This window comes from Sinocyclocheilus anshuiensis, unplaced genomic scaffold (genome assembly GCF_001515605.1).
Source record: "Sinocyclocheilus anshuiensis isolate Anshui unplaced genomic scaffold, SAMN03320099.WGS_v1.1 scaffold437, whole genome shotgun sequence".
Classification (NCBI taxonomy): Eukaryota; Metazoa; Chordata; class Actinopteri; order Cypriniformes; family Cyprinidae; genus Sinocyclocheilus; species Sinocyclocheilus anshuiensis.
In genome coordinates this window covers 498,054-516,289 of record NW_015539902.1, presented here as the reverse complement: position 1 = coordinate 516,289, position 18,236 = coordinate 498,054, and the positions used below count along the sequence as shown (strand labels likewise).

The 18,236-nt window shown below is 37.5% G+C and overlaps 1 protein-coding gene across 1 annotated transcript in view; it reads left to right on the top strand.

The window, feature by feature from the left end:
* The window catches only part of robo3 (roundabout, axon guidance receptor, homolog 3 (Drosophila)), a 77,775-nt gene that overhangs the window by 38,605 nt on the left and 20,934 nt on the right, over positions 1 to 18,236 (top strand). Inside the window, exons 6-10 of the mRNA XM_016483097.1 lie at positions 1,067 to 1,194; positions 2,525 to 2,536; positions 10,131 to 10,255; positions 13,487 to 13,658; positions 15,762 to 15,967. Of these exons, the coding sequence (XP_016338583.1) occupies positions 1,067 to 1,194; positions 2,525 to 2,536; positions 10,131 to 10,255; positions 13,487 to 13,658; positions 15,762 to 15,967 (643 nt within the window). The remainder of the gene's footprint in view (positions 1 to 1,066; positions 1,195 to 2,524; positions 2,537 to 10,130; positions 10,256 to 13,486; positions 13,659 to 15,761; positions 15,968 to 18,236) is intronic.

The window sequence follows — 18,236 nt, the reverse complement described above, 5'->3', positions numbered from 1 at the left end:
TCACAGCAGCGGGTTATTAGGTTGTTTTGGCTGCTATTTCTTTAAGAGCTGCCACTGCTGAACGTGACGCAGATCTGACATGCATCATATTTTCTCTCAACTCTCTACTTTTTCTGACTCTTCAAGTCTTAAAGTCTCTACTAATGAACTGACGAGTTGAATCAAGGGTGAATGAGGGAGACAGTGCTGGGCTGCTCCAGGAAAACCATTTCAGAGACATGTTCTTAAAATATAACATATATAACAAATATAACATATTACATGCGTGCACAGTTTTATGGCAGCTTTAATCGCCTTTTTGGTAACTTTATGACTTAACTGACCACGACATTGCATGCTCATAGTTTATTTCCTGCTTTGATATGAAATGATACAGGCAGGCTACAGCGCGCGCCGGCGCCTTTGTGCATGCAACTGAAGAGCACGAGCTCCGAGCGCAGTACTGTTTCCACGCTTGCTTGACTCGCGCCTGGCAAAGTGAAGTGGTGAAGTGGAGTGCACTTCTGAAACGTCTATCATTTGAAGTGATCGTAAAGACATTCTGCGACTGAATAAATGCACTTCTTGTCAAAAAAGTGACAGAAACAGCATGTTGTGAGTGGGGTGGCCAACCCTAGCTCAGCCCCTGCATTAATTGCATTAAATATTTTTAATGCTTTAAACTGAAAAAAATAATCGAAGAATTTTAGAATTAAAAAGAAATTTGAATGTACTATATTAATAAATATTATTTTAAATTATAAAATAATTACATTTTAATTAGAAATATTGTTTATATGTATCAAAACAGTACTTAATATATTTTGCAGATATATTTTTAAAATATTTTTTAATATATATTTGAAATTATTTCGGTACATAATATACTGCAATTTAAAAATATATGTCTGTCAAAGTTAAAAACTCATTGAACACTGTTAGCAGCAGATGTTAATCACACTGAAGCGTTACAGTGTTAAAATCCAATGTAGCGAAACTTTGCTGATACAGCTGGCAGAGAACAGTGGGACTCTGTTTATAGGCAAACTAGAGAGTAACTTCATTGCGTGTGCGTGTTTCCTGGCAGGTTTGAGATCCGTGCCGACAACAGCCTGCGTCTTACTCAGGTGAAGGCTGAAGATGAAGGCTCGTACACCTGTTTATCTGAGAACAGCGTGGGCAAAGCCGAAGCATCCGGAACACTTCAGGTCCACGGTGAGTTACAACAACTCTGCAGACGCACAGAGACTGCTTAGCTCAGTAACTCTCTCAAACACACACACATACGCATACATGTCCACACAGCAGCACATCTGACGGATTTGACAATAATTCTGTTATATTCTTCTCTCTGACTTTAGCATCTTTCTCACACACACTCAACCGAGTCTGAATTGTATTAGCCGTAGCCCACACACACACACACACACACACACACGTGCTTGCCTTGCATTTTGCTGATTACAGGAGTGAAGTGCTATGGCAACAGCCATTTATTTAAAGCTGCCAGATGCAATTAACATAATTCATCTGGTTAGAGGCACATCTTGCTTCATAAAACATGACTGTGGGCTTGAGAACATGCACGCATTAAGAATATTCGACACACTTAATAGATGTTTATAGCAGCACACTTGCTGTGAATGATTTCACCTGACAGCTGGACGATGATTCAACGTGTGAGTGAAACTGAAATATTATTAGTACAGCTTTGTAGAAACATTGTAGGCTTCTCTGTCAGGCCTAAGGAATCTATAACATGAGTTTATTCCTGTTCATGTCATGTTGGAATTAGCATAGTTATGAGTTTTCCAACTTGAAACTGTTGATGTTTTTTCGAAACCTGAAATTGCTAGTTGTTATCTTGTTTTGAAAGCACTGACTTCTACAATTAGTTTATTCTAATATCATGTAGAAGCAACTAAAATGGCTGTTTCATCACTTGAAAGTGCTTGCACATATCTGTATTTTTTTTATCAAAACCAGCTGCTTAGTGTTGCTTTGATTTTCAAGATTAAAAAAAGAATAGTAATAAAATTCTTATATAATGTAAAATAAAAAAGCTAACGTAGTGTTTGATATATATATATATATATATATATATATATATATATATATGTGTGTGTGTGTGTATATAATAGCAAAAGTATTTTAGTAAGTATTATATTAATATATTTAAATATTTATAGTAAGTATTAGATATACTATGAAAAAAAAAATGCATATGCATCTTTTTTGGTGTTATGGGGTGTTGTCATAGAAACATATTTTTGCAAGTCCAATGATGTCAACAGCTCAGAGTCATCTTGTAATTATGGTAATTCAAACATGACATGAACAAAACATAATTTAGAGTTTCTCTCATCACTTCCTCCTCATCTCCTTTTCCTGTCACTGCCGCCCATTGTTGTTTCATCCCACTTGTTTCATTAATCACTCAGACAATTTTTTTTCATTCATGTTCTAAATACAAAATCCAACTTTCTAGTTCACTCATCTAATTTTTATAAATTTTTTTGTCTCTCCATCTTCACCTCCATTATAGTGGGCCCATCTAGTAAGTACCATTCCATTTCATTTCTCTGCATGCGTGTGGTTGTGCTTCACATGTTTTGGAGGCTGTGATTGGTTGTGACAAGGTTAAGATCCTGCGCTGGCCATTCACCTCTTGTCTATTTGCCTGTCATTTTTTGCCCACTTAAAGGGACAGTTCACAAATATGAAAATTGTCATTTATTCACCCTCATGGCATGTTGTATCTTTCTTCTGCAAAACACAAAAGAAGGTATTTTGAAGAAACTGATTTTGTCCATTCAATGAAAATCAATGAACCCCACTAGGGCTGTGTATCACCAGCAAAGTCACGATACGATACGTATAACGGTACAGAGGCCACGATATGATACGTATCACGGTACATGACTGCACTGAATTTCAACAAAGCAGAATTTAGTAAAACAGCTGTTTATTAAACACTGCATACTATAGTGCCATTTCTAACTATTGGCAGAGCAGGCAGCTGACCTCTGCATTATGAAGGGCCTCCATAACTGTACCACAGTTATGGAATTCCACAGTACAATATAGGTAATGGCATATGTTTCATGTTTACATTGGGCACTCCCCACCAGGTACAATATTCTGATTGTTTGCATCTTGTTTTTAAGCCCATAAATAATAATGTACTCATTCTAATCAATTTATATTGTAATGTACTCATACTAATATATTTTAAAAATCATCTTTACATTGCATTAAGCGTGGTCCACTGCTGCATCTGTGCCACAATATCGATACAGGGCCAGCTGTATCGATACTCGTATCGTCAAATCTCTGTGACGATACGAACACAGCACTAAACTCCACTGACTTTCATTGTATGGACAAAAAAAGCACAGAGAAATTTGTGAAAATATCTTCTTCTGTGTTTTTTGCAAACAAAGAAAGACATACAAGTTTGGAATGATGACAGAATTCTTATTTTTGGTTGAACTATCCCTTCTGCACACAGAAGTAATGAGTCTCTATGCTAGTCCAGCTCATTAATTTGGATATGCAGAGCTGGTTTTCACTGTTAAAAACGACAGAAAACGCAGGTATTTGAAACTTCAGAGGCTTTTGAAATGTGACTGGGTTTTGACTGCTCTGGATGTTCTTTACTGAGGATAGTTACAAAAGGTCATTATCTAGCGCTGTGCAGGAGTGACCTCTGTCCTTTCACTCCAGACTATGAGAAAAACGTGATCAAATTACAGAGACACTGAAAGAGAGCTCCTCTGCTCCAAAGCTTGACCAGTACCGCTGCAGTGCCCATAATGCCTCAGTGGATGTGAGTTCTAGAAGATTAGAGGGATCTGGAACAGATTTTTTTCCCACAATGGTTTTGTGCAGTGTGGCCCACTCAGTTAGCTAGAACAACTCCGTATTGTCAGCAGAAACCGCTTGGGTTTGGCTTTGAAGCTTTGCGGAGTCACCAAGCCTACAAACGTTTTACCCTTGAAAGTGTTCATAAATAGCATAAAATAAATACTCGCACTTTTGGCTTTTTTAGAATTCAAATTTTATACCACTTGCTTTGTTTTTCTTGTGAGAACTGTATTTAACTTAAAGCACAATAAGGAGTACATGCGACCGAGAAGTCATTTCCAGATATGTTATTTCTGTCTAGGAAAAACACTGCTTTTTCACAAGTGGAAACAACTATATCTGATGCTGACGGAGCACTTCAGTGTTAGACAAACTGACCGACAGACAGGCAGAATGAAAGAAAGAACATGTTTTCAGAGGCAAGCAAGAGCGTACTGCTCCTTTTTAAGGGGTAAAAAGAAACCATTCCCTGCAGGGTGGTAGTTTTCATACAACCCGACTTGGGTCTTTGGTGCTTTTATTTTTTCTTTTGTTATTTGCGTCTTGGATAAGTTACATTTAATTGAAAGTTCGGGAAATGTACTTTCAGAGCTACTCAAACTGTTTTTTAAGTATTTGTTTTTTTTAGCTTGACAAAGAATATCATCCAAAACCTAGTGAGCTGCCCACATAGGCGTATTTTTAGGCACAGAAGCCAGTGTCAGAGCTGTTGCAAATATTACCTAAAGGAAGATTTTATTGCTCACAGGTTTGTTATAAACAGCTCAAGGCAAATCTCAGTTATTTCCAGTTTTACGAAGATGTTAAAATGTTATAATCTTTTAAAAATCCAAAATGCTGGAAGTTTATGCAAATATCTCAATATGATCTACATTTAATTTCATTGCTCTATAGGGAAAACAATGGAGATATTAAAGCGATCTAATTGTGATTTTGTTCTTTCACATGGGAAGGAAGCAGCTTTTTAAGAAATCTTGTTTTGTTCATCTCTCATGTCTTTTATGCTCACCAAGACTGCATTTTTTTTGTGAGTAAATACAGCAATTCTGTGAACTATTATTACAATTTCAGTTGGTGTTTTCTATTTCAAAATATTTAAAAATGCAGTTTATTCTTTTATTTTAAAATGCTGAATTTTCAGCATCATTACTCCAATCTTCAGTGTCACATGATCCTTCCGAAATCATTCTAAGATGCTGATTTGCTGCTCATGAAATGTATCTTATTTTAATAAGTGCTGAACATATTGAAAAACGCTGTTTAATAATTTTGTGAAAACCATCATAAACGTATTCATTTTGATTAATAGAATGAATATAATAAAAAGAACAGCAGTTATTTCAAATATATATCTATATATATCTATATAGATATAGATATAGATATAAATAGATTGCAACAATGTTTTATGTCCTTGCTTCAAAAAAAAAAAAAACTAAACTTTTGAACAGTAGTGTACACGGCTACACATTGCAATTAGCCTTTTCAAGTGTATTTTATTCAGTACTGAAAAATATCAATACAAAACAGGTTATCTAATTGAAAATACAATACTTAATATTTGTGTCTGTGTAATTTCTGTGTGCTTATTAGAGACTCAAGTTGTTAGTAACATGCTAATGTTAGACTCACACATTCTTAAAAGTAGGTGCCTATGTAGACAGTGCAAAGCTAGATTTTGGGTTTTGCAACATAGTTATAAAATTAAAGTTTTAGACTTCTAAGCCAGATAAGTGTGTCAGAACATTCTGTATTCAGTGGAAAAGCCAGACGTTTAATACACACCGGGTTAGATTAGTCAGACTTTGTGTGAGGGAGAAACAGGAAGAGATTCTGTCTTCTTTCCACCAAAGATGACGGATTCGTTTCATCATTCGAACGGCGTCGTGAAATAATCCACGGCATGTTTCCTCAACTGCCCTCTTCATTTGCATGTCTAAGAGCTGAGACAATAAATATGAAATAAACCCATGTAGCAGCGATTTACACCAGATTAATTCCGATGCACTGAGGCGCTTCTCCAACTGTGCTCATTTTAAGCTGTCCTAAAAAAAGTAGGTCCTATTGCAAACTCTGACAGGACTGATCTTAGCCCATGCATGTTACTGTATCCTCATGGGGGAGTATTTAAAACAGCACAAGCTCTCTGAGAAGCCGCATTTATGCAGATGACGCTCTCATTTTGATTGTGCAGTAAATATACAGCTTATGAATTTGGCAGGTACTGCTGGACAGAGACGGCTGCTCAGCTAGGCATTGTAAACATATGCCCTGTATTGGTGTAGATAACCTGCAATGCTGTAAAGCGTTTAATCGGTTACACTCTGAAGACTGTATTAATTGCATGTAGGGAGTTTTAATTGCGGCGCTGAGCACTGAAGCATAGCCCTTCCACACTTTCTGTCCGCATCACTGTTCAACGCTGACAACTACCTGTCATGGCGAGGCCCTGTGGGGATAGATGCAATGTTTGAAGACACGTTTTGTTGGCGGAGAATCTGCATACGAGTTTGTGGCTGTGTATTCACTAACCACTAACTCTCCCAGAGGGAGCATGAAGGTGTTGGATCCTTGCGTGTGTTGTGGTCCGTCATGGGAGGAAACGAAGTTCCATGAATAAGTTGCAGCTTCAGCACTTTTGTTTAACCTATGTGAGTGGGTGACACTTTTGACCTGTCACTAGCCAGACAGCCAGCCTGGCACCTTCACAACTCTGTCTACTGTTATTCCGTTAAATACACCATCTGTGATACTTCGAGGAAGAGATGTCCAGAAAGACTTATAGATATCTTAACAGATGGCATTCTATCTATAACTTGGTAGTTATGTTTTTTTTCCCCCTCCATAGATAACTTTACAAGATAAATGCATGTTTATCTTTGATAATAATTTAATAATAAAATACAATAGAAAATATACAATTATTGTTATTGTTGTTGTTATTATTATTATTATTGTTGTTGTAGTAGTAGTAAATATTTTATGTTATTGTTTGTATTATCAAGTTACAGTTGTCTATGAATTCTTATCTGGAAAAATATTAACAACAACCAATTTTATTACTATTATTCAGTTAACATTTATTTATTTATTTTTATTTATTTATTTGTTATTACATTTTTTTATTAATTTATTGTGCCCTTAATTAAAGTATTATTTTCTGTGTATTTTATGCAGAACTTTAAAATATCAATACAATTTTGTACATTTATTTTTGTAATTTTTTATTTAACTGAAAATATGTTACTTCTGTTATTTTAGTAGTAGTAGCATTAGTGTTATTAGTAATCATCATCATCATTTATTTTATTGATATTATATACATACTATAGTGTAAATCATACACACACACACACACACACACATACACATATATATATATATATATACTTAAGTTATTATTTTTATTATATTAATTTATTTATATGGATTTATTTGATTTATTTGGCCCATATTTCAAAGAGCTGGCACTGTCATCCATTTGATTTGTCTTCGAACAGCTTGGTCTGTTTGGTGCTGGTAGAGGTATTATGTATTTTTTAAATCCTTTCCCTAAATCTTCTCCCTGTCATACCACATTAGCATGCATCTGACACCTCCATTCTCTCAAAACTCCATGCTGTTTCTGTAATGTTGTTTTAACTGGTAATTATTTTTCACAGCCCAAGGCACATTCTGTTAGTCGCATTCGCTTCTTGTTGCTACATATTTTTAGAGTGAAATCTCTTGAGACAGTGTGCGTTTCAGTAACATCTCCTTTTCCCCATATATATTCACAGTCATATATAGTCATTTTTGTATATTCAGATAGAAGGCTCATAAGATTTGTGGTATTACATAGCATTAAGTCAATATTTCAGTCCTTGCATCAGCCCAGGTGAGAAATACAGTCAATAATGCAGGGGGAATAGGAAATTGGTATCATTACCTCTCCAGTTTGCTCTGAGGTCTCTCTAGACTAGTGTCCCAAATTATAGCGACAGGGGATGTGTTTCAGATTTGACCTCCAGGGTCAGCGTTATGGCTCTTGCTTGACCTCTGGACAGTGATCTCAATGACCCCTGTGGCCAGGCTCCCTATTGGGCCTTGTTCTGTTTCAACATGCTTGTCGCCTCCAAGCTGTGATGCAGCCTACGCTCAACGACAGAGTCTACGAGAAAAAGCCAGCAGGCAGGCAGAGAGCTAATCGGAAAAATTGATCTGAGGCAGCTGCATTGATGCAGATTGCATCTTTTGGATTGTTTTTGACTTTTGTAATGAAAGAGACAAAAGGAAACAGAAAAAGGAGAGACTAAGCCAATGGTGGGGTGAAATAAAAGAGTAATTGTGGTAGATCGTGAGACAAATAGAGTACAGTTTGTTAGGCGCATTAGTAGGGAGGGTGCAAACGCTATCAGCCCTTCAGCTTGATGAATTTGTGGGAAATTTAGGGTGAGCTAAAGGAGAAAGACCTTCCTCAGTATAAATGCGTGTTGTCAGAGCTGACGCGTGACTCTAATCGTGTGTGAAACGCTACAAAAAAAAATTGCACAGGAGTGGGAAGGAGGATGAGAAATCAATTAGCCGGTGAAGGTTAAAGGTGACAGCGTTGCACATTCACAGGCGCCTGATAAAGGGCAATAGCACGGAAATAATCAATACCCATCAGCCCAGCCGAGCTCCGACAACTGAAGGCCGATCATCAATTTAGTTTATATTCCACCCTCGACGCTAAAATTCCAAAACCCGTCTATCACGCAGCATCCTCCACTAATATGGGAATTTGTTCCTGTAAAAGACCTATCAGGCTTGGGTACAATTCAAAATGGAAGAATTGGCTCCCTTTCAATTCATGAGTAAGAATTTGAATTGAATTGGCCACACCTGACATGAAGTTGAGTTAGAATTGAAATGATGGGAAGTGGAATTTACTGTACATCCATCCATCCAACCACCCACCCACCCATCCGTCGTCCATCCATCCATCCATCCATTCATCCATCCGTCCGTCCGTCCGTCCGTCCGTCCGTCCATCCATCCATCCATCCATCTATCCACATATTTTTGAGTAGAGCTAATCGAGTAAGTCTTAACTCTTTTAAGTTCATCTGACCTCATTTGGGTACATTTATTGTGTATGAAAACATATTCAGAATGAAACTAAACACAAGTCTCAACCAACATTTAAAAAAATTGCATCAATTTTTATAAATTTTTACAGAATTTAAGTGATTTGGAAAAATGTGTTGGGTCTGGGTTGAAACTGTTCAAGGCCTCGTAATGTTGCTGGGTAGAAAGATGGCTGCAGGGCAGATAAGACCAGCAGATTAGCATCCATCACGAACAACCATTGATCAAACTCACAGTAAGGGCAAGAACCAAGTAGCCGCGGCAGAAAGAAAGCCAAAAAGGTCTCATCAAAGAGATTGAGAGAGAGAAAGTGAACGAGATGTAAGAATGGATCCGCCGAGAGATAGATGAGATGAACCCAGTGGCCGCCCAATGATGCTCTTGGGAGTTTGAGAGGTCCTTGTTTATATCCAGACACTCATTAGTGGACAGAAAATGTACATTAGGCGAAAGAGGCCAGATTACTAATATATAAATGTATATTTGCTCTCGATACGCCCACATATCCCCAACAAGATAAGGGCTCTTCAGCACTGCATCATGTGCTTTAAAGTATCTCTGCAGGCGCAGAGAAGAAAAGGTTTCCATAATAATTAAGCTCTTTATATCCATCTCTCTTTGCTCAGAAAGACCAGCACTGAAACCTCTGCCTTCAGTAATTATGTGTATTTGGCTATAACCCTACTTGAGTTTTCAAAAGCCCTGCTTTGTGTCAAAACAGTCCTGAAATATGATGTGGATTAGTTTTGGTCGTGATTTTCAGAGCAAATCCTAACTGTTTATGGGTAAAAGTGTCAGTGTTGGTTTTGTTACATATATACAGCTAGGGTTACTGTATGACCTTTGACTCCGTTTAAATAGAATTCATAGCTCAGAGTGCAGTTTGCATAGTAATGACACTCTACACTAACCTTATCTTCTTGTGCAGAACTGGTACCAGAATGTGGCACCATGTACAATATCAGCTATGACAGCTTTACTGCATGCCACCAACAGTACTAACACACACACACAGTTCATCTCCTTGGGAGACTCAAGTTTAGACTAAACAAAACTGCCACTGTGTAACTGTATATAAATTGCAGAACATTCCAGAAGCTCATATAGACTCTATAGGGGCCTTGGTTTGTTGTGTGTGCATCTGCAGCTTCATACGTTTCTTTTCTTCTCTTCAGTTCCTCCTCAGATCGTGGTGCGTCCGCGGGATCAGATCTCTGCCCAAGGCCGTACTGTCACCTTTCTTTGTGGAACGAAGGGAAATCCCCCTCCTGCTGTGTTCTGGCAGAAAGAAGGCAGTCAGGTAAGAGAAAACAGCACACAGATGCACGCCAGGGAACCCTTACAGTGTCAGTGTCAAAACACATCAAGGTATGTGGCAGATATTTTCATTGTGCTTGCTTAAAGAAAGGGTCGAAACTCTAGGGCAGTGACTGAGTATATTAGTAAAAAACAAAGCACAGTTTTGAAAGGATTTGAAGACTAAAAGATTAAACTGAATTTCTAAAGAAAAATAATCATCTTGACACCAGTTGGTTATGCAAAATACATTTTCATGCTTCATTTTTTAAAATATATAATGCTAGTACATTTTTAAAGTGTGACCAGAGTGACCAAATTCTTTTTGAGGTCACTCGATATGTATATCATGCAAGATGTTAGCACACTGTGGATCTATGAGTGACACTTCTAAGATTGTGAGTGGGAAGGCAAGTCTAGTGCCCATATAGGCTGGGAATCCAATGGATTTATTTTTCATTATCTAGCTGATCTCAGGATGGAGGATGAGTTTCTCTAGAAGCACTTTTGCTTTGAAAACAAATTGTGTGGCTGTCAGTTTTAGAATCATATGTGTTGTCACTTGTAATCATGTATTTGCTGACATGACAGCAAACATATGATTACATGGGACAGTACATGTAATGTATTTGACAGCTGATCATGCATAACTGGCACTCTGAAATCAAATCAGTGTTGTGTGTGTTTATGAAATCTGTAAATCATAAACAAATAATGTGTTTTATATATAAATAAATAAATGAATATATTATTATTATTATTAATAATAACTAATGGCTTTAATCAGTGTAAAAATAGTATTTAAAAAATAATGATTGTTTTAATTAAATATGAGCTGAGCATTTTACGTTTGGTTTTCATGATTATAAGAAGCAAGAAGAATTACAAAGGTTTTTTTTTTATCAGTCCAAGGAGTTTCAGAGTCAAAGAGACAAAGAGAATAAAATAGAGAGAGGATGCCTTGCAGCCAGTTTGGATACTGGTGACAGGCCATTCACCGGGGTAGAAGGAACTCTGGGATTTCTGCAGGAGCTTGTTCACATTCATGTCTCCTCATTGGGTCAGAGGAGGATAGAACATGTCCCTGGGCCCAGCTAGATAACACGCTCATGTCTCTATTAATAAAGAACAGCAGAAGAAATGAAGATATAAGCCTCTGGTTGTTCTAAAGCACTTGGAGGAAGGAAGCCAGTTCCCATATCTCTCCCTCCATCCTTTCTTAGATCCCTTCATCCTTCTTTTTTTGTCGAGCAGAGTGTGTCATAGGCCAGAGGTGATCAAATATCCGCTGTACGTCGGGCCATGAACTCTTCTCCGGTTAATCTCTCATCTATTCTTGGTTTGTCTGTGTGTGTATGTGTGGCCGATCTTTGAGGTCAGTAGATATAGAACAGAACTGAGGATGAGGGTGAGTCCGGTCTGAGCCAGAGGGCTGGGGTGAGCGGGTCACTGGATTATCCCCAAAAATGAAACAGTGACACACACACGGCCAAGTAGGAACAATAGGGCAGCTGTCAGTGTTGCAGCCTCATGCTAAAGGAGGAAGACTCCTTAAAATCCTTTGGCCTTGTCTTTTGTGTATCTGGCATTTTTCCTAACCCCCCTCTCTAAAACACCAGCTGAGATAACGCAGCTATTGTTCGGCCGTGAATCTCAGCGGTCAACTAAATTTATACCTGAGTATCACATTGAATGCACAGTGATGTTCTATTAATGTAAATGCAAATCAGCCATTTCATCCAAGCTCTTAAATCTAAGTGATTGTGATGAGTCATAAATTATATCAGCGGACCGATTATCCCATATCCTTTTTTAATATATTTGTAATTTGTATCAGTCACGAACAGTAATGCAACATGCCACAAGAGGCTGCATGTTAAAATGATTTTACTGTGATTAAGGGTGTTGAATATGGTAAAAACATGTTTGCACATAGTCTATAATGTGTTATTGTTTTTATAAGATAACAGCAATATAATGTTTATTTGATAAGTGAATGCATATAATCACAATATTTTATATGATGATAAATTTAACACATTTTAATAACTTGTATTATTAATATACACTAATATCAATTAACTGTACTGTATTAATTATAATAGTCAAAATCTAGCCTGTTTATAGTTGATGCATTAATATAGAGTTTTACTGATGTGCAGTGTTGGGGGTGACGCAAGTTATGCAACGTGAGTTGCGTAATCAGATTACTTTTTTAAGTCACTACTAAAGTAAAGCATTACTTTTTAATTTAGAAGGAAATATCTAAGTTATTATTTCAAATACGTAATGTCAGTTAATTTGTTTCCCATGTCTTGACTGACAGCTCTCGTGTTGCCATGTTGAGAGAAAGTTAGTGCAGAGGCGTTGTGTGTGAACATGATGATACTGTAGTTCTAGACTAAATATGAACATGTATTTACTCACCTCACTGCACAAAAACAGATTCAGTATTCCTCAAAATGAATAAAAACAGTCGAATGCAAACTCAGAATATTATACAAACCTGCAATAATTAAATGTTAAATAAGACAAATATAATGTATGTATTTAATCCCATTTTATTAACCAATGTCTTTGCAACTGATCTTCGATGATCCAATTCAACCATACTAAGCAAAAATGACACATTTGTGTTTCATTTTTGTTATTGCTGAATAGTGTTGAACTTTCTTCTCCTGCATCATATTCTTCATATTCAATTTGTTTGAGCTGTGCCCTCTACTGTACAGACGTGAATTTACATTTCCTTCAGCCTGAGGCGTATTCAATTCACTTTTGGTGTGAAAGGGCTTTTTACATTTGTTTGTTACATTTTTTACAAAAGAAGAACTTTTTTATATTAAAAACAAACAATCAAGCCCTGCCCAGATTTATAAAGTAACTCAAAAGTAACATAACGCATTACTTTCCATAAAAAGTAACTAACGTAATTAGTTACTTTTTTAGGGAGTAACACAATATTATAATGCATTACTTTTAAAAGTAACTTTGCCCAACACTGCTGATGTGTGCTGGTGATTCAGCTGCTATTCAAATCACTTTAGATTTAGGTGGAACTGTGATTATGTTTTTGGAAAAAAGACAGCAATTAATAAGTTTTATAATGGTCTTTTGTGAGTTAAGCTATTCCTGAGTTATCTGAGCTAGATAGCCAAAAAGCATCAACTGAAAATGTGATTTATCATGCTTAGTCTTTTAATAGCGTTTAACAGTGTTTCTGTGGTTTGAACAGGTCCTGCTGTTTCCCAGTCAGCCACCTTCACAGTCAGGCCGTTTTTCTGTGTCATTAAGTGGAGAGCTGACCATTACAGATGTGCACAGCGAGGATTCTGGGTACTACATCTGCCAGGCCATCAGTGTGGCAGGCAGCATCTTGACCAAAGCCCTGCTGGAGGTGGAAAGTAGTGAGTAAACACTTCAAACTACCTTTGGACACACACACACACACACACACACACACATACAGTTGCCCTTTCATACACCCCCACCAGCTCCATCAAACACCGGCGGTTGGCTTATATTCATAATTTAATATCAGTCTAACTACATTATAGGTCCAGAACTGTACATTTAATTGAATTGCTTGTGTGAGGCCTTATCACAAAGATTTGAGTAATATTTTTGTTTGTGTTTGAACAAATTGCCGCTTCGCCCCGCCGTAGCCGTTTTGCTCTAAACCAAAATAAATAAAAAAGTCTTCAAAGCCGCCCCAAATTAAAATTTCTGCTTCTGCAAATGAGAGAACAGCAGGAAGCTCTGGAGACGTAATCAGAAAGGACAGGGCACAATCGAGCTATGCAAATAACCCCAGGAACATATGCCGCCTCCGTCATGCTCCCCGGTAACAGGATAAACTGTTTATGTGTACTCCACGTGTGTGCGCGTGTACCAAACTGAGTCTAGGCACATCACATGAAAAATCTTCACCAAGAGTCCAATATCTGCACAGTCTGCTGTAGGTTTGCTAAAAAATCAGGGTTATAAAATATAATTGCATTTCCCAGAAACCCCTGTGCCTGCTGTGGCCTCTAAAGACGACGTCCCTGGCATGTTGGCATCATCTGGCTGATGTTTGCTGTAATGTACTTACCTGATACATGATGAAATTATCTATGGAAGGACATATGTATGTGCAGTGCAGGGTCACTGCACCCAAGGATGGTTCTCGTGCCTATGAATTTCACATCATGTAGAAACACAACTCGGTTTTGTTTGAGCGATACAGCCCTCGTCTTCTTTCTGACCTTATGGTCTTTTCTTTTTCTTACCGCTGTGGAGGAAAAATGTCAGAGATGCAGGCTGCCTTTCCCAGGTCCTTGTTTTTTCAAATGAGAATTCTAAAGTAACCGAATTGTCAATTATTTATCTATGGACTTTTCTCCTCGCTTAGGTCAATAGACAGTAGGTTTTACAGCTCTAGTCAAACAAATAATAAATTATTCATGGAAACACGGCCGTGTTAAGCCATCACATTGGTCTATAGAAAGAGATGCAGCTGAACGAGAGGAAATGGAAGAATAAATTGTAGAAGAACACAGGTACTGTAATTATTCTAGAGTGCCGTGTTGAAATGTATCATCATGCATTTTACATGCTATATTGCTGCATACCTTTCAACTTGGAAAAAATTCACCTGTGTGGAAATTCACCTGTGTAGAAAAGTGCAGTAGAATGCCTTTTTTTTCCACTCAGTGCTGTAAGAGGTATATGTACATGGTCACATAAATATGCTAAGAGAGTGGAAATAATCTTACATAAATGTTCGTAGGTCTGAGATCTCAAGTAGCAATGTGTAATCCCACATCTTCATCTTTGAATTGAGCACAGCATAAGTCTGAACACCTCTACCACTGATGATTTCATAAAAACTACATAATCTTCTTGGGGAAATGTTGTGTATTTAATAGCATGCAGCTTTAGAGTGCATCCATCTTTACCAGTTATTGACCCATAAATGTTGTACAGCAAGCTTAAAAGCGCAGAATAATTTTATTATAACACAACACAGCCTGCTAAAGGTGTTAAAATGCATTTGGCTTAGTTCCACTCTGCAATAACATTATACATTCATTTCAAAAAGAGTTTATAGTTGTACCACAACTCAATCAAATGATATCCAGAGGCCTGTGTCATTGATCTAATTAAAATCAGATGAATTACTGATCGTTTTTGTTTGGCAGGCTGTAAGAGTACAAAACAAATGGCCAGTTAAATTCAGTACTTACTGAATTACTTTTACCTTTTGCTGAATGTTTCAGTGCACATATGAATTTAGAACTGGACATTTGATACTTTTTTAGTAATTGTATTTGTCATTATATGTCATATTGCATGATGATATTGTATTTTACCATCATGTTACTCTCAAAATCTCAATTAGCATAATTCACAGTGTGTGTTTTTCAACAATCTCTTGTGTATAATTTGAACGAGGTGGATGATATGGTGGTGTTACATGTAAATATGGTTCTTGTAGCCCACACCTCTCTCATTCTCTTCACCCTTAGCCCCATCCGACCGGATCCCTCCCATCATCCGCCAAGGACCAGCCAACCAGACACTCGCTCCGGGGACCACGGCCCAATTGCAGTGCCACGTGATGGGCAACCCTCTTCCGAGCATCCAATGGGAGCGCGACGGCCAGAGAATCCTGGGCAACGACGAGCGAATTAGCCTAATGGAAAACGGCACTTTACAAATCACAGCCCTGCAGGTACTTCAGTCAAGATAGTGTTTAAGTGTGCTCACAAGGGTCTGTTTTTCAGCATCTATGGCATCTATGGCTTTTATTTTCAAAAATGCTAATCCCCAGGGGATGTTAACGTATGTTTTTTTTTTTTCAAATCGAGCCCTCTTCAGTGCATGTCCCGTCACAGGCGGCTCTTTTCGTTGACAGACACCATATGCTATCATGGAATATTCCATATGAATAGTTTTCACTTGCCATGCATTTTCAGACACGCTGATGTAACGTTTAGACACATTACATTTCTGTAAAATGTCATTACCTCTGTCCGATCAATGGCGGGGGCATAAAACGCGCAATCGAGTTTACAGCTTAGCTGCTCTTAATTAGCAGATCGATTTTAATACTTGCTCCGTGGACGGTTTCGGGGTGACCCAGCCGCTCATGCAAGAGTTGTGCACAGCGATAAAACCGGTAATTATGATTGTAATGGGAGTGTGTGCCGTCGTTAGTATTAGCGCATGCTAGCCTAATGAAATCCATTCCTCAAGGCCTCAGGGGTGTGTGCGATTGCAGGTTTCACCTGAGGTCGCTGCACTGCCGTGAACAGACCTGATGTGTTAATTGATTGTGCCTGGGAATGATTAACAGTCACTCGTGCCTTAATTAAATGCTCATTCTGGTATATAGAAAGGTGGGGAGGCTAGCGATCTTTATGTGCTACTCTCAGCAACCTTGTACTCTCTGCAATGTATGCATCACATTAAACATGCCCTTGATATTCAGTGCAGTGACTTTACGGACAGCTCACACCAAAAATTTGTGTGAATTTAAGTAGCAGCCTCATTTATCAGTGAGAATTTAAGCTTTTGTGTTGAGTTGTGTTTATTTGGCTTGTTAAATGCTTTGTTCAGATGGGCATCTTTGGCTCTGGTGTTGGCCCTGTCCTCTCTGGTCTGGTGCCTCTGTTGGCCCCCTTTAGTCCACGATTACCCCGGCATGATGGGAGAGCACAAGTGGGCACGGAGACTGGGGTTTGCACAGATGGTAGCATGCGAGTGTGTGAGGGAAGGGAGAAAGTAAGGGAGAGCGCTGTGAAAAGGTGCCATTATACCGGGAGAATCGCCAGAAACTGCCTGCTCTCGACTGTGCCAGGGTAGTGAGGAAAAAGAATGAGTGTGTATCTGTTGGACAGAGAAAAACTAATAGCTTGGAATAGTTCACCCCAAAATTCTGTCATTATTTCTTCTCCTGCACATTGTTCCAAACCTCAGTTTTTGATTGTAAAGGGAGATTTTTTGAAGAATATCCTGGGCCAGTATTTTTAGTATAATGAAAAGTCAATGAGGATGGGACTGTCAAGCTCTAAAATGACAAAAGCAAAAGCATATCATATGACTTTTGCACAATATTTCAAGACTTCTGAAGCTATATGATAGCTTTGTCTGAGGAACAGGCCAGTGTTTTTTTATATATATTATTTATATGCTATTTAGTATTTATTCATATTTTATATTAGCTTTTATTTTTTTTTTTTCCCAGTTTTTATTTTAATTATAGTTTAGTAATTTTGTTAATGTGCTTTTGTCAGTTTTGTTCATTTTTTTTTTCTTTTTTTTTTTACTACATTTCTTTTTCATTGTAACTGATTTTTATTGCAGTTGTAGTTCAGTCATTTTAGTACTTCAACTTTTTTCAGTAAGGTTTAGGTTTTAGTTTTAAGTTTAGCGTCAAATATTTATATTTTGTTTTAAATCAACTTTGTTTTAAAACATTTTAATACATTTGGTTTTAGTTAACAATAGCAACAGTTGCTCTGGTCACCTTTATAGGTGTTCATGAAAGTAGTGGTGCCTGATACATGACAAATCTTTTCAATGAATCAGTTGATTCAGTTCACAATTCACAAAATGTTTAATTGAATGAACTAATATTGAATCATCCAATTCATTCAAAGATCTGACTCAAAAGAATCTTTCACAAATCTGGTTCTCAAGTTAAACTGACTCAAAGAACTGATTGAAGTGCCCACTTCAGGGAAAAATTATCAGGCGACATACAGTGGGTACGGAAAGTATTCAGACCCCCTTAAATTTTTCACTCTTTGTTATATTGCAGCCATTTGCTAAAATCATTTAAGTTAATCTTTTTTCTTTAGCAAATGGCTGCAATATAACAAAGAGTGAAAAATTTAAGGGGGTCTGAATACTTTCCGTACCCACTGTATTTCAGTCTGTTGTGTGACTTCAAAAGACTTGAAATATAACACAAGTCATGGTGCTTTTAAGTTCTTTTT